The sequence below is a fragment of the Varanus komodoensis genome, unplaced genomic scaffold (assembly GCF_004798865.1).
Source record: "Varanus komodoensis strain SLA01 unplaced genomic scaffold, ASM479886v1 scaffold29_1, whole genome shotgun sequence".
Classification (NCBI taxonomy): Eukaryota; Metazoa; Chordata; class Lepidosauria; order Squamata; family Varanidae; genus Varanus; species Varanus komodoensis.
In genome coordinates, this window is record NW_025335759.1 from 10,979,077 (window position 1) to 11,004,284 (window position 25,208).

The 25,208-nt window shown below is 53.6% G+C and overlaps 1 protein-coding gene across 6 annotated transcripts; it reads right to left on the minus strand.

The window, feature by feature from the left end:
* Positions 1-397: 397 nt before the first annotated feature.
* Positions 398-24,501, minus strand: LOC123025773 (CLK4 associating serine/arginine rich protein). Of its 6 annotated transcripts, XM_044434760.1 has the most exons (24): positions 24,368-24,472; positions 23,251-23,442; positions 22,690-22,797; positions 21,933-22,047; positions 20,708-20,805; positions 20,450-20,551; positions 18,560-18,639; positions 17,503-17,587; positions 16,626-16,771; positions 14,684-14,780; positions 13,591-13,669; positions 13,257-13,330; positions 11,446-11,487; positions 10,504-10,725; positions 8,887-9,147; positions 8,581-8,763; positions 7,622-7,661; positions 3,738-3,818; positions 2,602-2,662; positions 2,436-2,494; positions 1,993-2,039; positions 1,794-1,876; positions 1,069-1,093; positions 398-588 (listed from the first exon to the last, which is right to left on the minus strand). In XM_044434760.1, the coding sequence occupies exons 4-24, from the start codon at positions 22,029-22,031 to the stop codon at positions 546-548; spliced, it is 2,007 nt and encodes a 668-aa protein (XP_044290695.1). In that variant the 5' UTR covers positions 22,032-22,047; positions 22,690-22,797; positions 23,251-23,442; positions 24,368-24,472; the 3' UTR covers positions 398-545. The 6 variants fall into 6 exon arrangements, 4 of the variants coding, with proteins under 4 accessions (XP_044290695.1, XP_044290696.1, XP_044290698.1 ...); XM_044434761.1 differs by lacking the exon at positions 23,251-23,442 and having other exon boundaries at positions 24,368-24,501; XR_006415180.1 differs by lacking the exons at positions 398-588; positions 1,069-1,093; positions 3,738-3,818 and having other exon boundaries at positions 1,840-1,876; positions 7,618-7,661; positions 24,368-24,473.
* Positions 24,502-25,208: the final 707 nt, after the last annotated feature.

Here is a 25,208-nt window from a genome sequence, read left to right on the forward strand (position 1 = left end):
TGTTCCAAGAGCAAGCAAGGGAGGGGCAGGTGTGCAGCATCAGCCCCAGGAGTGGCCTGGGGGGGTCTCAGTCCAGCCATCCGGAGAGCACGAGCTGAGGGAAGGGCAGCATGCGGCAAAAGCAGCACCGACGACAGGAAAGAGAGGCTGGAAATGTGTCACGGAAGTCCATAGTTACGGGAGAAGCGTTCTCTGCTCAATTTCTAAGCCTCTTAACTCTCCACCTCCTCCTTTTCCTCAACCTTATCCTAACCCTAACCCTGAACCAAAAATATATCTGGCTCAACAACGAAAACAGACAGTCCGCTCATGTCATAGACCATCTGACAACTCTGGGGTGCAAGAAAGAGAGGTGTGCACTGAACACTGGGGCGGAAGTAACCAAATGACTGCAAAATGCCTGAAGGCCCCTGTGAAGAGTCAACCACTTTTATTTTTTAAATTTTTTTTACAACTTAAAAACAAAACCAGCAATGTACAGCAGGATCACATGGGACCTGGTGATGCAGTGGAAGGCCAGCGCAGCGCTGTGCCAGAAATCACCTCTAGTGGCGGTAGTGAGGGCTCCGAGATCGGGAACGCGAATGCCTGTGGGAGGCAGAAAGAGGTCAGTTTAGACCAGGCAGAGACCGACCAAAATGAGATTCTGCCTGCAGAGACACAGGCCCCCGATTCTGTCAAGCATTAATCAGCACTGATGCAATGCCAGAGGTAGAAAAGTGTCAGCCTGGCAAGAGGGTAGTCAATTTCACTGCTGAGCCACAAAAGTCACAGCAAGGCCCGTTCATGTAGTCTGCTCAGCGGGTAAACTGGAAATTCCATGTATGAGCACATCAGCTTTCTTGCCGTAAAGGCCACATACAGGAGCTGTGTAGTTAACAGCCATCGCAACTACGGGTGCAGGCAGAGCACAGCAGCAGCCTGTGGAGGAACTCGGGCTTCTGTCTAGCAGAGCCGCATCAGCTCAGAAAGGCATCGCCTCTCCCACCTTGGCTTGATGCGGGTGCTTTCAGAAACAGAGCCCCCCCACATGCACACACACGCTGAACAAACACAAGCAACATTTACCTCCTTGAAGAGCTATATTCTCGACCTGCAAGGGAAGTGGAGAAAGGTAAACCATCTCCAAAGTACAGCTGCAAATGCAAGTCTTACTATGGCTTTGGGGGGTAATCATTTGTTTAAAAAAAAAAAAAGTCATGATCCATCTTTATGTTCCAGAACAGTGCTGGCAAGTGCATAGTCTGTGGTTTTTGTGTCTACAGCCAGAATGTAAGGTTTAAATGGATGAAAGGGGAACAGCCCCTATAGAAACACCATGCAAACTCATGAAGGTCTGCCTTAGTTCTACTGGGTCGGAATTGCACGCCCCACGAGGCAGAGGCGCATGCACGTCCTGTCGCTCTGCATTCCCTCCCTGCCATAACCACTGCTGCTCTGCCTTCCACATCCAGCAGGCGTCAGGCAATGCAGGTTGGTGCTCTGGGAGGGACACCGCTTACAAAGGGCAGCAGCTGAGCCGCTTCTGCACGCAGGAGCTGCTCCCCTCCTTGGGTAAGAACAGCCAGCAGGGCGCTCCAGAGAAAGCAGATGGCGGCAAGGCCCTTCTGAGGCACGGAAAAGGCCTGGCTACTTCAGCCAAGATGGTGCTACTATTTCAGGTGAGGTTCTTTGCCTGGGCAGGGCAGGGCAGGGCAGGGCTTTGCTGACAAGGACTCCAAAAGGGAGAGTCAGGCTTTCCCCCTGTGCACCATACCCTCTCCGGCCCCTTCCAGCCAGCCCAGGGCACTCACTGTAACGCGGGGAAGGGGAACGGCTCTGGCGGCTGTACTGTCGCTCCCACTCCTCACGCTCCTTCTCGCGACGCTCGCGCTCCCTGCCAGGAGGAATGATGGCGATTAACGCAGGCAGGCAGCCCCTCCCTCCCTCCCTCCCCGCCGCAGCCCCCACCACTCCACGCCAAGGGAGCAAGAACAGCACAGCAGGCATTACTTCATCCGGATCTTCCGAGCCATGGCACGCAACTCGTCTTCTCGCTCCTGGAAGGTGGAAAGACAAGCAGCTCGGCTGGGGAAGCAAAACTAGTCGTGGCCTCGTCAAAACAAGGCCGTCCCTCATCCAGGCCTTGCTCGGCTCCACATCGGCCCTCCCTCCCTCCCTCCCTCCCAACAAGAAATGCAATACCAGCAGAATGAGGGCTGTTTCGCAGCTTGCTCCAGGCCACCACCCTTTTGCTGTGATCATGCGTAACCCCCAAAAATGCGCAAGGAGCCAAACGCAAAGAAAACCAGATCCAGTGGCCCAGTTCGTGCTTCGAAGGCTTCTCTCTCACTACTACCAACTGCCCTGCATCATGCCCAGTGTGCATGCGCTCTAGCGCTGCATTTAGAAAAACCCGCTTCTCCAGGAAGGAGAGTTTTGTGCCTGCTAGGTACCTGTCTTTCATGCTCCTGTTGCATCATTTTCTCCTGGGCAGCTTTCTTATCTGCTTTAACTGAAAAGGCAGAGCAATGAGATGAGAAAGTGACCCGGCGGAAGGAGGGAAAGGACGGGCAGGGTTTCCCCGGGCCCTGCCTCCCGCTCAGGTGCCCAGATGCTTACATTGCCGGTTAAGCGCCTTCTGCATGCGCAGCTTCAGCTTCTCCTGTGGAGTCAGCTTTGGCTATAAGCAGAAGGTAAACAGAGAGGGGTCAAGGGTGTGTCCCACGGGCTGAGCCTGCAATTAAAGCGGGTTCTGAGGGAGGGGGCACATGTGGGAAGAGACAGAGCTTGGGAAAGACAACCCTATAAACACAGTATTATTGCAGATCAACCCAGCAGAGGAGCCGTCCACTAACCCACCCCGCCAGAAAGAAAGCGGTTTTTATGTTCTTGGGGACTTCTCAAGGGGCCCACCCTCCCGCAGAAGGAATTGGCATGTAGTCATTTGGGAGCCTATTGAGACCCAGAGGCATGCTGGTCTGACATTATCAAGAACCAGGCTAACTCAAAAGCTGGAGCTTGTGGGCTCTGGGACCACTGGAAATCCACGTTACGCATCCTCGAGGATAAATAACACAAGCAACCCTCTTAGGGCACAGTGCTATCCACTGGACTGAAAAAAGGCTTGCAACTGCCAGCATGCCAAACAGGTACGAATCGCCACCTGCCACGAACCACCTGCAGGCAATGCCTGATCTTTTCGTTCCCCCTCTGCAGGCTACTCTGTGCCAAAGGTGATTCGCAAATCCAACTTGTGGTCAAGGTGCCTAGTGAAAAAGTTGAACTAGCACTTTCTTCTGACTTGTGAAAAGCTGACTTGCATATTGCTGCTGCCTATTTCTTCATTCCTCCCTGTGGCTTGATTAATCTTCATGATCTAGGCCGTAGCTTTTCCTAAACTCCACCAAGAAGCCACTTGTGGTTCCTCTAGACCCTGGTATCACATGCTATGGTTTGAATCATGAACATCCAAGCCCCTTCTTCTAAGACGACAGAACAACACACTCGAAAAACATAAGGCTCCAGAACCCACAGCTGCCATAATAAAGCCAAAGCAGCAGATGCAAGCAAACCATGCCCCATTAAGTTTTAGAAATTCTGCTTCAGACACTTTCAAAGATAATGCACTTCTACATCTCTGAATCACCCGCGTAGGTAGACGACAGATCCTGCTTGTGAAAATATGCAAATGACATGCACTTAAAATAGGAGCAAGGTAGCTGCAGTAAAGGGTGGCATAGTGTTTGTTTCCTAACCTTTGAAGTGTCTGTGTTCCACTCAGTAATCCGAGAGTTTCCGTCCTGTACATGGCAGGATTCCAAAGATATGCCTTGATCCTAAAACCGGGAACATTTCTCCAGTCCTGCCTGCAGCCATCTGGCTCTCAGTGCATTTCATCGTGCTCGGCGCTGAATGAGAAACCTGCTCCTGACTGAGCGCTGCGGCCCGGTGCCTTTCCCCAGCAGCTCCACAACAGCTCAGGTCAGCCTCCCCCAACCTGGTACCTCTGGGCTTGTGCATCGTGCCATTGTGACAATGCTGCTGGCACGGGCCACCACTTGAGGACGCTTGGGGAAATGAACGAACATCTCCCTCGTGCGTACTACAAGCGAGTTCTGCTTGGGAGCTGCGGCCGCTCTGCCTCATAGCCCGTCTATGCATACATGCGAGCCGCTGCTGACCTCAACAAGCCGGCCACGCAGGATAAGCCCAGGCTCCCCCCGTTGCGCAATTCCTGCACACTCGTTCCGGGGTCAGGCAGACCACAGTGCCACCTCTAGTTGCCTGGAAGCACCGCCCTATCCATAACCCCACGCCAAGATAAGCAGCTGAGAAGACGGCCCTTCAGTGGACCCAACACCTCCGCCTTCCATGCTGGCTCACAGTTGCCACTGCTTTTCCAAGGCCTGCCAGGATAGAAAAGAAACCTGGCCTAAAGGCACATCCACCATTAAGAACCCCATGATAATTGCCTGGGTGAGTCCAATTGAAGTGAACGGAACCTGAACAAGTAGCAGTAAAGCTACTTAAAGGTAAGAGAGCATACAGCTTCTCCTGGCCTGGTACCATAAGGTGCGCTACAGACCGCAACTCGTGTGGCTCCCAGCTATCGGGGGGCCGCTGGTCAGGGAAGATGGGAGGGCACCAAGCCAAAGATGGTGGCACGGCATTATATTGGCAGAGACTGGAAACTTCTGAGTTTGCTCCGATACCTTAGAAGAGAAAGGGTTACTTCTCCTCCCTGAACTGCGGAAGAACAGCGAGCATTTGGTCAGACCTACTGAAACACTGTTTGTTTTTACTGGCTCTAAGAGGGAGGTCAGCCAGAAACTGGCCATAGTGAGGCAAGGCTTTGCAAACACCCACACGCTCAACTGTCGCTTGGACAAATCCCCTCTGTGGAGTGTGGAACTACGGTTTGGATTGCACTGACCGTTCTGTTTACCATGTTCCTTCGAGATTATTTTAACCTTATTCGAACTTGTTATGGCTCGGGGCTGAAACCAATCTATTGCAACAAAAAGGAAAAGATTGTGCCCAACTACAGCCTCCTCAGAAGCGAAATTAGGGGCGTGTTGCCATACGCCCTCAGCTCTGCGAGAGCCAGGACAGCCAGCGTGCAGTGCGGCTGAAAATGCCCTCCACCCATGCGCTAAACACCTCTGAGTTACCAAAGTGCTGCCAGTGATCCAAGATCCTGCGCATTCTGGCTTGTGGTCCAACATGCCCCGTGTTTACGAGGAGGAAGGAATTCCACAGGGTTTCAGCCACACACAGCCGCTTCCGACCCCTTCGTACGTGCCAGTGTTTCTCTGTGCAACTGAATTCACACCCAGAGATTTAAATCATGAACCACTCAAGGTGTAAATGGCAGCACATTTCTTATTTTACCCACAATGAAAGGAGGTCCCTGATTCTGTCAGAGATGCCTTCTGTTTACTCCTTGGTTAATGCACTAAGTGTAAGGGCCATAACTCCGGGACAACCCATGGAAAAACAGACACCTAGAATGGAACCGTCAAGAATACAGCCTCATTGGATCCCATGGGCTTTAAGCTCAGCTTTGAGACAGAAACAGCCCTGATCGTATGGGCGGATGACTTGCACCAGCAATGGGGCAGATCCATTGTTAATTCGGCAGGCCCTTCCAGTGGCTTTTGATACCATCACAAAGGCAATTGAGAAACAAAGATTCTCTGATGCCTTGAAAGGATTGTTTTATTCTTCCCAGTTTCTTTCAGAAATCCCTTTCCTTCAGCAAAGGCCACTTAGCTTTCTTTGGCTGTTTCGAGAAAGAAGTCCTCCTTTCTTTTGTGCCGGAACACTCAACAGTCTCAAGAGCATTTCAGCATGGGAGACCAGAAGCAGCCTTTTTCAAAAGACCCTGACATAGGTAGGTGGCTCTTGGTGACGAAAAAGATTTCCAAAACAAAACGAGCAAAATAAGACAATCCTTTCTAAGCACCTGAGAAGCTTTTTCTGGTTTGTTTGTTTCTGGTAAAAGGCAATGTCCTTCCCCCTCTATTTATACACACACACGCGCGCGCGCGCCATGATATCCTTCTGGATTGGCTTGCTGAATGGAACTTGGGGGCTGACTTTGGAAAAGTGCCTGTGCTATCAAGAGGGGTCCGATACAAGGAGCACACAGCTCGCTCACTCAAGCCTTGGCCCGCCTTGCAGTGGGTTTCCAGGCCCAGTCTGAAGCACTGGGGATGAGCTTCAACTCCCTTTCTGGGTTTGTGGCCTGGGTAGCTCAGGGACGGCCCGCTTCCATACAAACCTGCCCTCCGATTGATACCATGGTTAAGGGGCCCTCCCGCATGTCCCAGGGTTCCCAGGAACATGGCCAGTTGGGAGCAGGGAGAAACCCTCTTTAGCAGCTGCACTGGAACTCCTTCTCGAAGGAAGTTCTCCCGGTGGTTTTGCCAGAAGATGGTTAACAATCCTCCTTCCTTCATTTTAAAAACATGCATGGTTGTTCCCTTGGGGAAGGGATTTTAACTGCTAGAAGTAATTGTTTACAATTTAACAATTGGATACTTTAAAAACTTTTAATCTACTGGGTTATTTGATGGCTTCTTTAATGTATTACTGTAAACTGTGAAGTTTCTTTTAAACTTGTTAGCTGCCTTGAGCTCACTGAGGAAAGACATGGGATGTAGTCATTTCTTGTAATAAATGTAGTGGCTGGAGCTCACGGATGCCTGTACAAGCCCTTCCCATGGGACAGGGTTGTGCCCAATCTGAACAAGACGCCCATCATCCCTCCCACAAGGACTGAGCGGAAACCGCACAGCTCATTGTGGGGCAGGGCACCCATAGGTCAGCGCCACCTTGCACACCAAAGGTCCCAGGTTTGACTCCCACACTGCTAATCTTGGGCAGGAAGAGCTGGAGACGGATCCCTGCCCAAACTCCTGGCGAGCTGCTGCCAGTCTGAGGAGGCACTACAGGGCTAGATGGAGCTGTGGCTCGGCTCGGGAGACAACTCACACAGTATCTTCGCCTCACTCTTTGCTTGCAGACCCCTTCTGCATCTGGTTACCCCACGCAATGGGACAGAGCAGGAAAAGCATCGGGAGGGATGGAAACGGCGCCATGAAATCCAGAAAGGGAAAGGAAGGGCCAGTTTCGGACCTGGCAAGGGAGGCCACAGGAAGCCAAAGCTAGTTTGCAGTGGAGTGAAGAAGGCCGATTCACAAGTGTCGGTCGCAGAGAAAACAAGAGGTGAGAGCAGGAGCCCCACTCCCTTCCTTCACCCCTAGGAAGGCGTAAAGAATCAGCAAGTTCCCGCATGAATTCCACACCTTGTTAGGAGTGCCACTTTCTGGGTAGACAACAAAATATCCCCTTGGCAAAGCTACAGGGCTCATACTTGTATCCTCTTGCTTGGAAATGCAGCCCCTGCATGCTAGCCTAGGAAGCCCAGTCTTAAGATCAGCTCTTTAGCTTAGCAGTATGATCGGCAGGTGGCAGAGAGACTCTCCATCCCTGGCTAAGTCTGCAGTAGTCAATGCAGCCATCCAAACCCTGGGACACAAAAGCCAATGACCCTTTTTCCTGCAACTCTACTGATCCCCAGAGTCTTTTTCTGCAGTGTTGGGAATTAAGAGGTGAGGTTTAAATTCTTACTGACTTTGGCAGCTCCTGTCTCTTTACCACCGGCAGTTTCAGCCCTAGGAGGGAAAATAAAGCAGAGGGAAAGCAAATCAAGACCAGTCAGAATTGTTACAGTATCTCCCAGGGACAGAAGGGGCCTTAAGGCAGATGCCACACAGATACCCCCTGGAAAGGGATCATCTCCATCCCAGCACCTGCCACAGCTAATCCCGCATGAGATGATCCACTGGGGACCGGATGGCAGAAAAGCAAGTTCTGATCACTTGCCATGCTCAGGCAGGCAGGCAGGCAGGCAGGCACTGATAAAAGATGTGTGTAATACTGGAGCTGCAGCCCCAGAACCCTGCAGGTGCTTCTCTGTGAACAGACAGGTAAGTCTATGGCTTGTGAGCTGACATGAGACGTTCCACATGCAGTCACTCGGAGCTGGACTGGGGACGTCCGATGCAAGCAGCCCTGAGCATCCCCAGGCTGGGCAATGGGAACGCAGACCACCTCTCTCCAAGAGCAAAATTAAGAGAATAAACGGCAAGTCAGCTGCTAAAGGAGATGTGGGACACGGTCATCTCTGCCTTCACAGATTTCACCTAGCAAAAGGTTTTGCTTCTATTTCTGGAACGTTTCAGGGGCCCAGGCTTCCCTGCCATAGATAAGCTAGAGTCATTTCTCTGCTATGTGAGGTTAGCGCTAGAAATTATACTTCTGTACATCTGCAGAGTGCATTTTTTAAAGGGCCAATTCCAGCATGTCCCAGTCAGGCCTGTTTTCCGTCTAAACCTGCATAAGGCTGTGCCTTGAAAGAAACCGTAGGCGTTCATGTAGAGTGCAGAATTCAGCCCCTCCAGGTGCAATTGTCTGCGTCTTACACAGCTTATACAACCCTGACAATGGGCGACAAGCAGCAAAAGGACTTGCCGGGATGTCACTGTCGTGGTGGGGGAGAGGAAGGGGGAGAGCAACCCGCCATATGCTCACTTTTTCAGTTTCTCCCCTATGGCAGGGGAAGCCGCAGGCCTCAGCGGTTTCTCTCTGGCTGGAGACGCTGACCTGCTGCGGCTTCGCGATTCGCTCTCACTCCGGCTGCTGGTGCTGCTGGTCCAGTGCCTCCCCGCCCTGCCGCTGCTCCATCGGTAGCGCTCCCCAGACCGGGAATGGCTCCTGGGGAAGGGAACGCAGCACTGGGTTGGGGCCCACCGGTCCACCTCCCCACCCAGCCCTCCCTCGCCATCAGAAGTACCTCTTTACAACCCGGGACTTCCGCTGCCACCCCGGAGGACTCACCTGGACCTGCGGCGGGAGCCGTATCGCCAGCCCCGCTCCGTCGAGCGAGACCTGGAGTGGCGGCGTCCGTCCCGCGAGCCTCCCGCCGAGTACCGCCTGGTTCTGCTGCGGGACCGGGAATACCTGTGGCTGCGTGAGTGGCTGTAGCGGCTGGCTCTGTGATACCCGCTGGCCCGGTGGGACCGCGAGCTGGAGGAGGAGGAGGAGGAGCTCGACGACGTGGAGGAGGAGGAGGAGGAGGAAGAGGAGGAGGAGCGTCGCCTGCAAAGAGGAGAGGCACGATGCTGGCTAGTCACAAGGGGGCAAGCAGAGCGGCAGGCGTGGAGAAAGGGCAGTTCCGAAGGCACAGGGCTGTCCCAGGCAGCCAAGACTCGGCCCTGCTGGCCATCCCACACTTGAGAGAGAAGCTTCCAAATTAGTGACCGTGCTTGCAGAACTGGAAAAAGGCTCCGGGGACCCCCATTCACTCCCCCCACCTCTCCTGTGTTCCTTCAGCAAACCCAGTCCTGGAGGGCAGGAAGGTGGGCACAGGCCCGTGGGCCCAAGTGTCCAGGAGACGAGGGGGCACTGCTTTACTGCAAGTTCTCACTGCAAATGAAGGAATCCAGCTTCGATTCTGAACCTAGCGCAGCCAACCAACTCTTGGGAAATCTGTATTTTGTTTTAGAGAAGGCCAGTTTTCAGCTCGGAGGGTCCCCCCAGGAAACAGGCTATTTGAACAGCCACCTGGATCAGCTCCCTTGTATTCTGAGATCACCTTCAGAGGTGCTATTTGGTACCCACCGGTGAGGTCGCTTTCGCTGGCAGGCAAAGGGAAAGCGACGCTGCAGCAGCGACCACGTTCTTCTAGACACTCTGACACCCGAGAACACAGGGGAGCCCCCGCTGCAGGCCTTCAAACAGGCACTGAAGACCTGCTCGCTCCAGGTGATTTCTTTTCCACTTGGATCTGGTGCTCAGGTGTTACTTGTTTTACCACTGGTTTGCTGCACTGAATGTGGTTTGCTACTGCCACTGAGTTCTATTTGGGCCTTTTACACAATTTTCAGGGAAACCTGAAATGCTCTGATTTATCCTTTATATTTATATAAGCTGCTGTGCTGGCCTTGTCACAAATTACCAGATCTAAGCAAAAATCTAGCAAAAATAAAGGTGTCGCCATTTAGATTTGCCTGGTTAGAAAGTTTCAAGTGTCAACTTGCAGTAAACCAGCACCCCAGGCTACAGGATGTCCCAGTCAAGGGACAACAAGGTCCATGAGCATTCATGGCACAACCACACCGAGGATCTGACCTTCTGTGTCCTTCAGTGAAATGTTAGCAGTAGCTGCTTTCACTGGAGGGCAACAAGACCATGGAAGAGTTAAAGCTCCTTGATCTCTCTTGGACTGGCCAGCCTGTTTCCCAAGAAGGGGGAAGCTGTTTTTTCCTAGTTTCCTGGACCAGGCACAACAAAGAGAGGATTGGCCATCTAGGGCGGCCATTGGGAACACAGGTCCCAAATATGGTCAGGTCTGAACATTCAGAAAGGACGGAAAAGTAAGAAGTCAACCTGCGACCCAGGAATGTTCTCTGCTTTTAGGTTTGGGAAAGCAGGGCAGGTGTGAAAGTTACCGACCGGGAGGAGGCGCTATGACCTGCCGCAGTGCTGCCCTGCTGCACTTGGCTGGCGCGTGCCTTGCCGAGGGAGGCAGCCTTCCGGGGGGCTCCTCCGGCTTGAGCGGCGGCTGCTTCCTCGTCGCTGCCCCCAAAGCTGGTGATGAAGGTGATCTTCTCCTCGTGGCCCGGGGAAGGCGAGCGGGAGCGGGAGCGGGACTCGGACGTCGATTCGGAGGGCGATCTGTGGGACGGGGAAAGGCCGTCACCGGAAGATGGCCGAGCGGCAGAGCCTTGAGCCTCTCCCCACCCTGACGGACTAAAACCCAGCACACACAAACACGTGTGAGATTCTGCAAAGCCAGGACACACACTGAGGGACTGCCCAGACCAAACGCACCAGGAAGCAGCCACGCTTGGTGGGAACGGCTCCTGCAAACTGCTTCCGAGAGCACAAAATATCATAGGCGCTCGGAGCAGGATCGGCCTCATTTCTTTTTTGGGGAGAAAATCTCAAGTGGCATTAAGATTGCAAGATGCATGTGCCCCCGGCCCTCATGGTAAATTCTGCCTCAAGTTCCCCTTCCTCCAGAGAGGGCGGCAAGGCCAGACTTGGTGGAGCGCCAGTGCCTGTGGCGACTCAGGAACACGCGTGTAGACCGAGAACTGAGCGAGCCTTGGACGATACTGGAAGCCATCAGGACAGTGGCTGCTCGTGACAGATTCGTCTGTCTGTCTGTCTGTCTGTCTATCTCCCATCCTATACGCAAAGTGTCTCAAGAGGGCTTACAAAAATCTAAACGAATCATCCATAATCAAAACACATGTCGGTAAATATGCTCTTAACCCCGACTGCACCCCACGAGCCCAGGTTACTTTCCCCAGAGGCCTATTCAACCCTCCCCTTCCCCAATCCAGGGAACATGCAACAGAACCCCAGGAAGGAACGGCAGCACCCACTTACCGCTTGTAGGGATCATAGGTAGGGCTGTCCCTGCGGGCGTAGCTGTGAACGAGAGAGAGGCGTGAGGACCAGAGGGGCCCCTGGGTAGAGTGCTGGAAGCATCATGGGAGCCTTGCAGGCCTTGACCGCCCCATGCAGTTCAGGGACCGCCACAGGCCCCCTGCCCTGGCTGCCCCCCGGCCGTTGGCCCGGAGGGAAAAGCACCCACCAGGCACGCCTGCACCCCCTCCCACACCTCCTGCACTCCCCTGCCTCCGGCCATCTGTGAGAGTGAAAGTATTTGCCGAGCTTCACAAAATATAGGAAGCAGCTCACCTGAGGCACTTAAACTGGACAATCTGCGGAGCAAGCCAGCCTTCCCACGACTCGGGAGGATCCCTGAGCCACGGCCCTCAACCTGGTGCAGCTGCCGGGGGGCACCTCCGCCACGGCCACCGGGCAAATTTACGTAAAGGCTGGCCCCCCTGGTGGCGCTTTTCCTTGGGGGACTGTTACGCATAAGTGGCCTCCCTAGTACATAGTTTAACACTAACACTGAGAGCCGGCGTGGTGCAGTGGTGAAGAGCGCGGAAGCGGGACTCAGGCGATCCGGGTTCGAGTCCCCGCTCAGCCATGGAGCCCGCTTGTGGGGGGGCTGCGGCTTTGGGCCAGTCACAGACTCTCAGCCCAGCCTACCTCGCAGGCTTGTCGTTGTGGGTTGAGAATGATGCGAGCTGCTTTGAGTTGCGTGCAAGAGAAGAGTGGAATCTACATCTAATACATGAATGATGTCTTTATGATGTACTTGTGCATGAGCAGTTGATGGGGAGCAGAAAACGTACACGGAGCCAATCCAGCACACCCACTGGCAGAGCAGCGCGGGTCCAGAGCACCCGCTCCCCACCTAGCACCCTCCCGCTGTGCGGCACTGCGGCTCCCAGTGGCCCCAGGCAGCCACAGTGGGCGCCAGGTTGGAGAAGACTGCACCAGACTCCCTCGGCCCTGGGCACAACACCGCTCTACTGCTGAAACTGGGAAAAGCTGGCTGGGAGGCTAACTCAGGACCAGTCAAGAACTACCTGGAACTGTTCGGTCAGAAAAGCTGCGAGTGAGTGCAAGAAATAAAATCAAGCTGGTTTTCTAATCCCAGATGCGTGTGTGCGAGATGACTGACTACCAACTCCCACGAGCCTATGACTCAGAATGATGGGAGCTGCAATCCAACACATTCTCCTCCAAACACACAGTCTGGAAAGATTATTACTATGACTATTGCATTTTTATACTGCCCATGGCCAAAGCTCTCTGGGCAGTTTACAACAATAATCATAGAATCAGACACTCAGGTCACCCATCCCAATTCTGACCAGGCCTGACCCTGCTTAGCTTCCAAGATCAGGCAGGATCAGGCACTTCATGCTTTTTACGGAGAGAGAAACAAAAGTGATCAAGACAGGCGGCAGCCTTCACCGTCCTGGTGCCCACTGAATGTTTTGGACTACAACTCCCAGCACTCCCCAGGCACCCATGCCAGATGTTAGCCCCTGTTTGCTCCTCATGAAAGCCGGACCAAAGACAGGGAAATGCTCCAGGCACAGGAAAAAAGCAAGCACCCCCGTGGGGGAAGAGGGATAACTCGGTCTCCCACAGGCCGCTCTGCACCAGCACAACACCTGGTTGTATTCCTCCCACCTGCCGCCACCTGCAGCTACGTGAAGCTGCCAAGGTGAAGGCATCCCGAAGGGCTCCCCAGTGACTCCCCGTGCTGAGACACCTGAAAGGGCCCACTTGGCAGCAGCCGCCCAGCAAGTCCCCATCAGCAAAGGGCCTACCTGGGAGGACTGATCTTCCTTCCTTTCAAGCGCTTCTCTCGGAATTCCCTCCTCTGCCGCCGGGAGCGCCGGCCCTGGAAAACAGGTGAGATCTGAGAAAGCAGAGAAGCCCCTGTGTCAAGAGGGAGGCCCAGAAGTTCCCCCAGTTCTGATTCTCCGGCATAACAGGGATTACCCCCTCCACATCTTGGGGGTGCTTTGGCTAGAGGGCTTTGGCTAGAGTTGCCACTCCCAGCCTGTTAACCTGTTGATGCCTCTTGGAGGACGCCAGAGATGAGGAAAAGCCGCCAAGCAGAGAAGGGCTCGGAAACGCCCAGCCCCCAAGCCTCCCTACCGAGTACATAGCTTTCTCCTCTTCCAAGGCTTTGGCGTGTTTGATGGCTTCTGCCTCTTCTTTGTCCTTCCGCAACATCCTTTCAGAAGAAAATGGAGAGGTAGGATTACATTGGGAGAGGACGCACCTTCCGGCATCTTGCTAGGACTCATCTGGCAGCCACTAAGAAACTCAGTATTTGCCCTTCTTTTACAGGGTGGCCTCAGGCCTGACCCTGATTGCTCAGTGAGAGGCCAGGCATCCATGCCGCTGCGCTCGGCTCCCTCCGCTTTCCCAAGCCCACCCGGAGAGAACAGGTCGCGGCATCCCACCAAGCTCAGACGCCTTGAACCCAGTGGCTGCCGTGTCTCCCCCCACACGGTGCTGTGGGAACTTAGATCCAAGGTGTGGACATGGGGCCTGCATGCAGCCCCTAGCCTCTTTTGTGGCCCCTACCATACCGCGGCTGCCGGGGCTTCTGGGGGAACAATCTGTCTTAGAGGAAGGACCCTGCTCCCCTCACGCCGCCTTTTCAAGAGGAAACGTGGCTTTTCCTTGCACAGCTGGGTGCTGATCCATCAGAACTTTCAGCTGGCGGGTTCTGCGCGGACCCCCATTCGGTCTCGGCAGGGCAAGAGCCAGTTTCCAGTGCCCCAGGCTTGACCTGCTCCCATCCTGGGCACCACCAAGCTATGCCAGACATCCAAATCACACGATTTGGTATTGTTCAACACACAGGAGCGCTATAAGCCAACAGAAACAGTCAGGTCTGTGAACATGGATGCACAGCACTGGCCTTCTCCCATCTGGCACCCGCTAGAGCTATCTGACTGAAGCTCCCAGCATCCACCAGTGCTGGCTGGAGACGAGGGGGGCTGAGTCCTAAACCGCTGGGGATGGGGAAGGCCGATGCGGGTGCCATGCGGCTACAGGCTTCGGCTGCAGCGAAGGCGCACCAGCCCCTTGGCCACGCTGGCCGTGCTTTCCTGCACCTCTTCTCTGCCCAGAAGGAGCCTGCTCAGGTCCCTGGGCACCTCGGCGCCCCCCGCCTTGAAAATGGGCCACCTAAACTACTGAGGCAGAGGCTGCTTGGGGCCCCACACAGGCCCCTCACCGGACAAAGTCTCCCTCGGCCATCCCGTAGGTGGTCGCCTGCTTGTTCAGGTCAGCAACTTGCTCCTGGTTCAGCTCATCCACGTCGACTTCGACATCTGAAAGCAAGGGAAGAGGCACTCGCTGGCAGCCGTGCGCGCAGAACCTTTCCAGAGATCCCACCTCTGGCCCAGCAGACCAGCCCTTCCCTGCCTGGGGCTGCTGCCCAGGTGCCTTAGAGTACGGTGCCCATCAGCCCCAGCCAGTACCACAATGGCCCAATTGGCTGGGATGACAGGGCTTGAAATACAGGGTTCCTGGAGGCTGCCAGAGTGGACAAGGCTTCCATAGTCCACCATTAATCGGAGAACCTTGACCCAAGACATCAGCCTCCAAGCACTTCTGCCTCCCCTCAGCTGAGGAAGCCTGGGGCTGGGTGCAGAGAGGCTTCTTCTAGGGGAGCCCAAGAGCGTGGCGAGCAACCAGCAAGGCCTCGCCTCGCCTCCCTTACGCACATTCCCAAGCCCTGCCATAACATACAGAAACTATCTAATGACTAAGCAGCACCCCTCCGGAAATGCCTGCACAAAATTCCTGATTCCCCAATTTTCCCAGCTCCTTCCCTTACCACCTTCAGCCCCATCTCCCTTCCAGACCGCTCACACCCTGCGAGCTTTGCATCTCCAGCTCCACCAAACTTCAACTTCCAAAGGCCTCTCTTCCTCGACTCTGACCTCTCCCGCTGGCCATTTTGTAATCTGAGAAGGGGACTTCCACCCCGCGCACTGACTGCTGCATCACCGCTTCTGGAATTCCCCTCGAGTCCAAAAAGGCTTTCCATGCTGCCGGGGAGATGCTGGGAGAGCACCAACACACCGGGACTCCAACGCACCCGGAGCGTGCCAGCTTACGGCCAACTGTTTCATGCACTGGGATGGTCTGTGCGTATTTAAACCTTTAGGGCTGCACTGCATCTTCAATGATTCATTATATACTTGGGATGTACCCTCAGGAGTGACTTGAGTCAGCTTACTGTCCATGCAGTAAGCTGGCTGAAATCAACCACGGAAGAGACAGGGAAGGGTAGACCAGGGAAAGCAGGGAAGGCCACAGAGCAGGAAAGAAAGCAGCAACAGAAACCCGAGGGGAGGGGAGGGGAAGGACTGACAAAGGACTAGAAAGCATCAAAGGAATTACTGGTCCCCTGGTAATAACTAACTGACCTGTAGGTGCGAGGGATTGTTAAGATCTTTAATCCTCCTCCTAGGATGAGCTTGGGGCTCTTATGTCAAAGAACTGAGCGATTCCAAGCTCTCTCCTGTGGCTGAGTACTCTGAGCAGAGAACCTGAAGGATGTCTTCAGGGAGGCCTTACACAGGCCCTGAAGGCAACCATCTCCTGCTGCTGGACCCAAGCCACGGGCATTCCGGGACACACTGCCTCGCCACATGGTGGTTCCATTTAGCTAACCTCACTGGAGAGCCAGACCTTTCCTTCTCCTCCGTGAGCTTCTCAAATCCCCTCCCAAAGCTATTCCCACCAGACAGAATCCATAAGATATTCACCAGGCTCAGTCCTGAGCCCTAAACAAGCTGAAGACAGGAAGCAAAGAGCTGATGGATACTGAGGGAAAGTCCACAGTGGGACTGGGGTGGGCAGAAGGTAGGTACCTCCAGAGGTGTGGGGTGCTGACTTCCAGAATTCCCGAACACTGGTTATGCTGGCAGGGGCTTATGGGGGTTGAGGTCCAAAATATCCCAAGACCGGTCCTCTGCCCACCCACATCTACTTGGAAGGGGCTGTGTCCACTTTTGCGGAAAAGGCTCTTTGCAACACGAGGACCTTTCGGCCTCCTAGTCTTTGTGCAGGACTGCAGGGCAGACGATGCAACGGCACGTTCTCGCCACGCCTGCCGCGGCGATGCAACCCAGGCTGGAGGGGCAAGAGGCTCCTTGGAGACATACCGATATCAGGAATGACTTCGTCCTCGTCCGTGTTGCTGTCTTCCTCGGAGTCCTCCTCCTCCGTGCGTTTCTCGGAGGGGTTTTCCAGCTCTGCCACCGTGCTGTCCTCGTACGTGTAACCGATGGAGGCCTTCTTCTCTGCCAGCCTAGCCAGGGAAATGACACGCATCACACCTGTGCTCCCCAGAGCCTGCAGGTGGGTGCCCGGCCTTGGGTTCATCTCCACCCTCAAGACAAACCCTCTTTTCAGCTCTCCACCAGCATCTCCCAGGGATGGCAGGCCGCTCAGTGTTTATCCAGGACGGGGCCAAGGAATTCGGATGGAAGGGTACCGGCGGGGGGCGAGGAGGAAAGAGAGCCATTTCCTGCCCTTCAGCTACATAATTCCGTCCTGGATCGCCGCTGGACCGCGCCAGCATGTGACCCATAAGCAGAGTGCAAGGGCCGAGGGAGGTGGCGAGGGGAGGGTGCCCCTCTGGATGGAAGACCAGCCTCTGGGGTGAGGAGCAGGGGGTGTGCACAAGGCTTTCCCCCTGCGCCCTAAGAGGGTTGGGGGGCTTACAACATCCTTTCTGCAACAGAAAAACCACCTCTCTTTGAAAGCAGGACTGGAGAGCTGATGGCCCTGCTGGTGCTGCTAGACTATACCTCCTATCATCCCCAGCCAGTGGGGCCAATGTCTGGGGAGAAGGGAGCTGCAGTCCGCCATCGTCTGGAATGCCGCAACATCACCCAGCTTAGTCCGAAAGACACACAATCTCCCCCGAGCCTGTCGGGATCGAGTAAAAGCCCCGCGCCCAAAAACACACGAGGCTTTGGATCGCGAGTTCTGCTGGCACTGAGAACCTGGCCCTGCTTCCCCGCTCGGGACACTCACTTCTTTTTCTCATCCTCGTTGGGCTTCTGCAGCCCCCCATAGAGCTCGTCGATGTAGATCTGGTAGAGGCACTGCTCTTCTGAAACTGCGAGACAGAAGCGGAAGGAGAAGTGGGTCGGAGCCCCACGCGGCTCGCTCGGCACGGGGCAGGCAAGCAAGGAGACGGCACGGGCACCCTCTCCCGCCTCAGCTGGAACTCCCCGCTCCCTCCAGCTCTGCCCAGCTTGCCGGCAAAGAGGGGACATGAGCTGAAAAGACTGGCCATGGGCAGCAGGAGCGCATGACCGGGCAAGCAGACGAGCAGGCATGTTTCTGCGAGGAAGCTCCCCATGCCTGGGAGAGCTGGGCAAGCCATACGTCTCCCTACCCTCCCCACACCACCCCCCATCAAGAAGGCAGCCCCATCCCCGAGTCACACTGTGGGTGTTACAAATGGGCCCGTTCAGCGCATTTCTGATGCTGCCAGCTGGCATCCGAAGGCCCGTCACAGGACGCCGTGGTCCCAAACAACCTCCGCTGATCGGCTGTGAGTGGGGGGGGGGGGCAGTTTACTGCTCTGGCTCGACTGGACTGGAGCCGAACTGGCCACGAGAATGATGGGACATGCAGTCCAACGCATCCAGAAGGTGCTAGATTCAGAGTGGCTGGGGCCGTCTCAAGCACTCTCTCTCCTCCAGCTCTTGCGCTACAATACCTTTGATCAAGTCCTTGAGGGATGCCAAGCACTTGATCTCAAGGGCTGCTGGGAGCCTTCCTTCCCCACAGGGCCCTCAAAAAAGATGCCCTTAAGGGCACAATCCTAAGCCTGTTTAGCCCAAGCCCCCCGCCCCGCCCCCGGCCCATGACCCCCATCAAGTCTCACTCGATTAAAGGGTTTTTTCCTGTCTAAAAACGCCTTGGTCTGCACCTTCAGTGAATCTAGCTAAAAATGGTTTCTGCACTGTCAGTGTAGCAGCAGCAGCAGCAGCAGCGTGGGACAGAATGCTTCACATACAAGCTCTGCTCATCCCGGATCAGACCTTCTACAGCAGTGTAAGGAGAGCCGATGGGAACTTACTGCCAGCAAAGTCGTTCTGCACCAAACCCCGGTACCTTTCATAGTTGCATTTCCTCTCGTCCGACTCCTGCTCGGGAGAACTGGAAAGGTGAGAGAAAGCAGTTGGAATTACACGGCTGAGCAGCAGGATGTGGACTCGCATTCTTCGTGCTTCACCTGCTACACCTGTGCCACATCTCACTCGGAGCTGGCAGGTTGCTGTGCATTTAGAGTTTGGCACAACCCTACAAAGTGCTCTTAAAAATAGCACGTTTCTAGGCGGCATGGTGACGGAGGCAGCTGAAAGTGTGCAGGCAGTGGCTTGCGTGAGGCACCAGCATTCAGGGGACGGAACTACCCCTGACAAAGCTTGCCCCCTGCCCTCACATCCTCCTGCCGTCACTCCCACAAACCCACACCAAGGCTGCCACTGCTCCTGTCAACACCATACCTTTATGGGGCCGGGCCAAAGGTCACAAAATACCAAGCCAGCTTGCAAGTTCTCCAAAACTCTTCGCCAGGCAAGACAACAAACAAAGCCAAAGAAATTTGGGGTGGGGGTGGGGGGCGGCAGGGTGGTAGAAAGGAAGAAAGTGGCTGATGGTCAAGCCATGGAATCTGCATTTGCTTTCATGTGGGAAGCGGAAGGAGGCCACCGAACTTCCATGCAGACTCTTCCTCCAGAAAGGGATGGTCTCAGCTTGACTCGGGCACCTTCTCTTTTGGAATTTTTATTCCAACGCTGCCACATTTGCTTTGTCTAGCCACAGCACTGATTGATAGGAAAATACCCTACACGTTGACACGCCAAATTCCAAGGCCAGAATTCAAGAGCGACTGTCTTGCCCAGTGGTGCTTCCTCTTTCGTCAAGCTCCCCCAGCTGGGTGCAGTCAAGCACCTCCGGAGGGGAACGCCCACAATGGCCATGCCGGCTGGGAATGATGGAAGTTGTGGTTTGGAGGACGGCAGGCTGGAGAAGTTAGGCTTACACTTTGAGCAGCTTCGCCTCACTTCACAAACAGTCCTGCAGCTTCCCTCTTGCAAAAGAAGTCTGCTACACAGGCAGCTGCAAGCATGCAAAGGTGCCCGATAAAGACCCAGGCTGGTTCTCCCAGGAGTTTGCTGGGCCCTGAACACGGGACTTTCCGCATGCCAAGTGCGTGTTCGGCCCAGGGGCTCTGAGCCGCCACTCAGTATTTTAAAAAGTCTTAGCTACACAGGTCGTTCAATCCAGGCCTACATGGTGAAATATTAAAAAAATCAGACGGCACAATGACGACACACAGGACAGAATTGTACGGAAGTGTTCTTTTGATTAATTGCCAGCAGCAGCAGTGTTACAGGTAGCTCTTGCTTTCGCCATTTATCTGAGTATTGTGTTTTACTTTCATACTAAAGGTCCAGGTATGAATAACCTTATCTTTAAAAAACCAAAACCACATAAACAAAACAAGGTTCAAACACATGCAATTAGAATTGCCATTAGACCATGTAACTTGGCATTCATAACACGAGAACAAAACCCTGTGTGTGTGTGTGTGTGTGTGTGTGTGTGTACACACGCACACGTGTGTGTCAGGTATTTGAGGTACAGGAGGGATGGTACATAGTGTAACACCAGCCCACCCTCCTCTGACGTAGCGGTGCTTCCGCCAACCCAAGTGATGCAACAGATTCATGAGTCAGACATCTGCTGTCCAAGAAAGTGTGCAACTCTGGCCCCAACCTACCCAAGAAAACAGGCCCTGCCATTTTGTTTTAGACACAGCTGGTCCTCTCTCCCAGATGCGAGTCAGGAATCACACCTAGGAATCCAAGCTCTCTTTTTCCCGTTCAACTGCACAAACAAATCAGAGCTCGAAGCAAGGAGCCGCACATCTCAGGATCAAAAAAATGAACAAACACCTTACATGGGGTTCAGCAGCGGAGGAGTGTACATGGGGATGTGGTCCAGGTGGGCTCGGACATCAAAGCGGTCGATCATGTTGTTGGTGTCCCCCTGCCATGGCATCCTGCAAGGGGAAAGGGAAAGGCTGAAAGTCCGATGCAGAGGAGTCTTGGCAAGCAGGTTTCAAGGGGATGCTGCACACCCACACCACAAAGGTAAATTCTCCTCACTTTCAGCAGACAAATCACCACGGTGCTGGCACCGCACGAACGCTACTCACATGTTCACGGGGCTCTCAGCTGCCAGAGCCACAGCAGAATCTAAGTGAACCTTGCATGCACGGCCATGGACCTGCAGGAACTGGGCTGGATCCTTTTTCTGGAAGAGAATCATGACACAAGAAGCCGCCTTAGAGCAGAGCAGAGCACTGGTCCACGTAATGCAGAATTATCCATAGGGACTGACATTGACTCCTCGGAATTGGACAGTTCCTTTCCCAACCCTACCTGGAGATGTTGGGGCCTTCCCGCTGCTGTTTTTGTCTGCTGGCTTTTATCCGTTTTTTATCTGTTACTCACATAACCCACCCTGGGTTCAGGGATATGGGCAGGGGAAAAACCGTTGAATTGCACCTTATAATGCCATAGATTGGAGTGCACTTATGCATTCAGCATTTGTTCACAGTTAAAGCTTCAGTTGTTGGAAAAGAAGCAGAGCGAGCATCCATAAAAACAGGAAACAGAAGCACCAAAGTCATCCTAGCATTGCCAAGTTCACTGACACTTTGAGAGCAATCCTGCGATCCCTGGGCAAGAGTCACAGACCATCTGAGTGGGAGACAGTGATCAAATCCTAGGAGGGGAAGTCAGAGATCTGCCTCTCCCGTGCAGAGTGCAGGATGAACTGTGCCCAATGCTTCTCCAAGGTCAGAAACTCGGCCCTGGAGAGGGGGAAGGGAGCATTTTGGTGGGAAGCAAGGTGACAAGACAGACCAATGTCTAATTTGTGAGCCTTCACTCCCAAAAGTGCTGCTGCTATGCAGGCTGGATGGACTGCCTGCAAGAAAGCAAAGAATGGAAGACCGGGATGCAAAGCTTACCTCTGCTGCTCCCCTCACCCTGGTGGCATTACAGGACTCTCAAAAGCCTCCAAGTCTGAAGAAACAGAATCCCGGAAGCCTCTCTGACCAGGCCACAAGGACAAATTTACACCCATGAGCCTAGAGCTGCTCTCTCCAACCAGAGGCCCCCCAGACATGGACGACAACTGCCTGGAGGGTCTTGGGTGGGGAAGGCTGCTGTAGAGAAGGGGCTGTTGTCACGCAGCCAGGAACATTCCAGCACAACCCTCAACTCCTGGAAGCAGAGAACTGTAGCGTTTCAAAGACGCATATTCTGATAGACTTGTTGAAGGGTTGGTAAAGGGGAGGAAAGAGGCAGAGGAGGAGGACAGTCACATGATGCCACTGTTTTTCCCAGATCAGAGCCAATCTGGAAGACACTCACTATCTTTTCATAATACTCTCTCCGGCGCTCAGCTCGTTTCTTGTAATCCACCATCATCCCCCGGAGCTTCCGCTCATGTTTCCGGGCTTCATGCCACATCTTGTTTTCCTCCAAGCTATTTGGGGGAATGGAAGGGAGAAAAGCACAAGCAAATTGGGAGAGGAGAATTTGACAGAACAAAGCAAACCAGCTTAGAGACACTGGGATTCATCACACCTACAGAACAAACCCCAAGTTACTTTTTTTAACCAGCATTAGCATCTCAGTGGGTACAAATACCTGTAAAAGTGGTGGGGAGGAGAACAGCAACTCCAAAACTTTGTCCAAGGAAAGGAAAGGCAACAAAGTCTCTTGGGCAAATGCATTACCCAGCCTGAAAGGGGGCGGCCTATGATGCTGCTGTACAAGTTCGTGCTCTTGCCTAAGCTCTTACTAAATGGACTCTGCTAGAGACAGCAGCCATTCTGGATCCTTTAGTGACCCTCCAAGGAAGAGATGTGGCCAATTTTGCCACCCTCAGAGATGCCTTCCATACAAGGCATTTCTCTGCTTTGCCCCCTCCCAGTCAAGGGAATGGCCAGAAACAATGGGACAGGGGGAGACCTACAACATGCTCCGTCCATATATACATCTTCCCGCTTCACGGCACATTTGTTCAGGTCTAGGCATGAAGTGAGTGGCTCAGAAGCTCGGCGGTCAAAGGTCCTTGGACAAAGAGAACAGCAGGTGACAGTCCAGGCACACAAACTCTACTCACCAAGAGCAGGGATTTGGGAGATGTCAGAACAGACTCTCTGGTCGTCACCAAGCACAGCCCATGAAGGGATCCAAGACGGCTTTTTCCCCCTCACATGAAAGGAGTTGCCTGGATAAATGTGAAATCAGAATGAGTTAGGGCTACAGTTTTTAATCTGAAAGTTAAACAAGCTGAGAATTTAGCTGATGGAAAGCCAAACTGCAGTTCTACTTCCCCAGGTAATTTTACACAGCCACCCAATGGTTCTGTCAAAGGTACAGGAAGCTATATGGCTGCAAGTTCACTTGCAATGAGAAGAAAATTCATTTTTAGAATTACACAGAGCCCAGAATAATTTGATCCAACAGTTATCTCTTGGATTTAGGGAGGGGAAGGGGAATCATGGTCGGGATTGGTTGTGAATGTTGTAGTTCAACAGATCTGGAGGACACCAAGTTGGGTAAGGCTGGCTTGTGCCACAATCGGTTTGAGAGACTCCACAATGCTATGGGACTCTGCTGTTTTTGCAGCAGCGGGCTATAAAGGCTAATGCTCTGAAAACTGAACCAAGGCTTGTCATACTTAAGGAGAAGAAAACACCGTATCATCACAGAATGTGCTGCTGAAGAGAGAAAAGGTACAGCAGATCCCACTGAAGAAAGCCTTTAGTTATGCACTGGAACAAAGGTTGGGAAGATGGGGCCCCCCAGGTGCTGTTGGACTTCAGCCCGCATTGGCCTTGGCCAACATGGCCAATAATCAGGGAAACAGGAGCTGTAATTCAATAGGTAGAAGGTTACTAGTTCCCCATGCAGAGCCAGATTCAAAGAAGCTACAACAGGGAGCAAATTCCCTGCACAGCAGTAATGTGGGAAGTCAGCAAAACCACTGTTAAACAACCAAACTTTTTTACATCATCGCAGAACTGTAACACTAGCAATATTAACCAGGATAATAGATGCTTTGTGGGAGGAGGAGGAAAAAAGGAAGAAAAAAGGAAAGCAAGACACTTAAAAGCAAAGCATAACAGTTGAGTCATTTCACTGACAACACTCCAGAGATAATTCCATAAAATGTCTAATTCCATAAAATGTTTAACTTTATGAACTATATTCTAAGGAGTGAGGAAAACATATTCTCAGGTATACTTTAGATATGTTTCCTGAAGACTTCACTATCCCCTGATATCCCAGTAACTCAGCCTTCCCCAGCTTCCAGGTGGGCTGACCTGCAATGCCCATCATCCACACCAGCAGTTATACTAGCTGGGGAACTGGGAAATGCAATCCAGTACATCTGGAATGCACCAAGCTTGGAAAGGTTGCATTAATGCAACTCCGCTTCCTCTCCACACTGGAAGAAACCCAGAGGCACCTCGAACATGTTGCTAGTCCTCAGGGTTTTTAATACACCGATCATGTCCCTCCCAAGGCCGGTTTCTTCAAAATTATTTTTGTGCCTAGGAACTCACCCTCTTACCAGGTTTTGGTGAAAGCGGGGGAGAATAAGGGACTCCTCCTGCATCATCACCCATATATAGCGGGAGGGGGCATCTGCACCCCCCTCACGTCCCACCACCTGAAAGCGGCCCCCCAGCTCCCCACCACAACCGAAGGGGAGTCCCAAGCGCCAGCCCCCGCAGCACCCCCCACCCTGTCCTAGGCCGCTCCCCGCTCCCCGGCCACCAGGCCTCCTTCACCTGGGGGCCAGCAGCTTCCCTGCAGCGACGAGCGCCCAGCAACCAGCCCCCGTCAGTGCACAGCTAGAGGACACCAAGGGCCACTGCTCGCCCGCCCCAAAAGTCGCAGCTCCAAGGCCGGAAGCGGAAATGAGCGCGGCGCAGAGTCTAAGAATGCGAAGAGGCGGGGTTGGAGAAACCGCTCTGCGGCGTCCCATTGAGCCGGACGGGTCACGTGACCACAGACGTGTCGGCCAATCATGGCGAACCTCTGCTTCTCTTCCCCCCCCCCCCGGCTTCCGAGGCGCGCCTCCGGAATCGTCCGTGAGACGCCTAGAGGCCGGTAGGGGAAGCACAGCAAGCGTGGCGCATGCGCAGAGGCAATCTACCCCTTCGGCCCTCTTTTTTCTAATCCGCATTAATCGTTATTGCGGGCTACGGATTCGAATTCCTGCACCTCCTATAAAGGTGCATTGGAAAGAGTGGGACGAGGGGGTAAAAAGAAATGTTTTTTTAGCCATTCTTCAGGAGAACCACTGCAAGTTCAGTTTGGTTAAATGGAGAGATTAATAATTATCGCCTTATCGTTATCCTTCCTTTCTTGCCAGGAACCCAGGAGCTCACTATCAGGAAAGGCCAACCCTGAAGATGAAGCTGTTATTTTCCTGCTCATCTCGCTTATTTTTTTCTACTCAAATTTAGATTTCCAGATCTGCAAGATGTCCCAATGTTGGTGGCAACTGTAACAACCTGAGGTCTGGTCTTGTGGAAACACTCATGTTCCCTCATCAGGTCTGCTCTCCTCCCGCCTTGGCATCTCCACATTTTAGTAAAAGAGCTCCAAGCTTTCCTCAGCATCCTC

Bases quoted from the DNA above. Each gene is read 5' to 3' on its own strand.
- LOC123025773 (XM_044434761.1), bottom strand. From the start codon at position 22,031: ATGTGGCATGAAGCCCGGAAACATGAGCGGAAGCTCCGGGGGATGATG. The intron at 7,662-8,580 runs GTGAGCATATGG...TTTCCCTCCTAG, and splicing joins ATAGGGGAGAAACTGAAAAA to GGCTGAAACTGCCGGTGGTA. The intron at 589-1,068 runs GTAAATGTTGCT...TGCCTCCCACAG, and splicing joins GAATATAGCTCTTCAAGGAG to GCATTCGCGTTCCCGATCTC.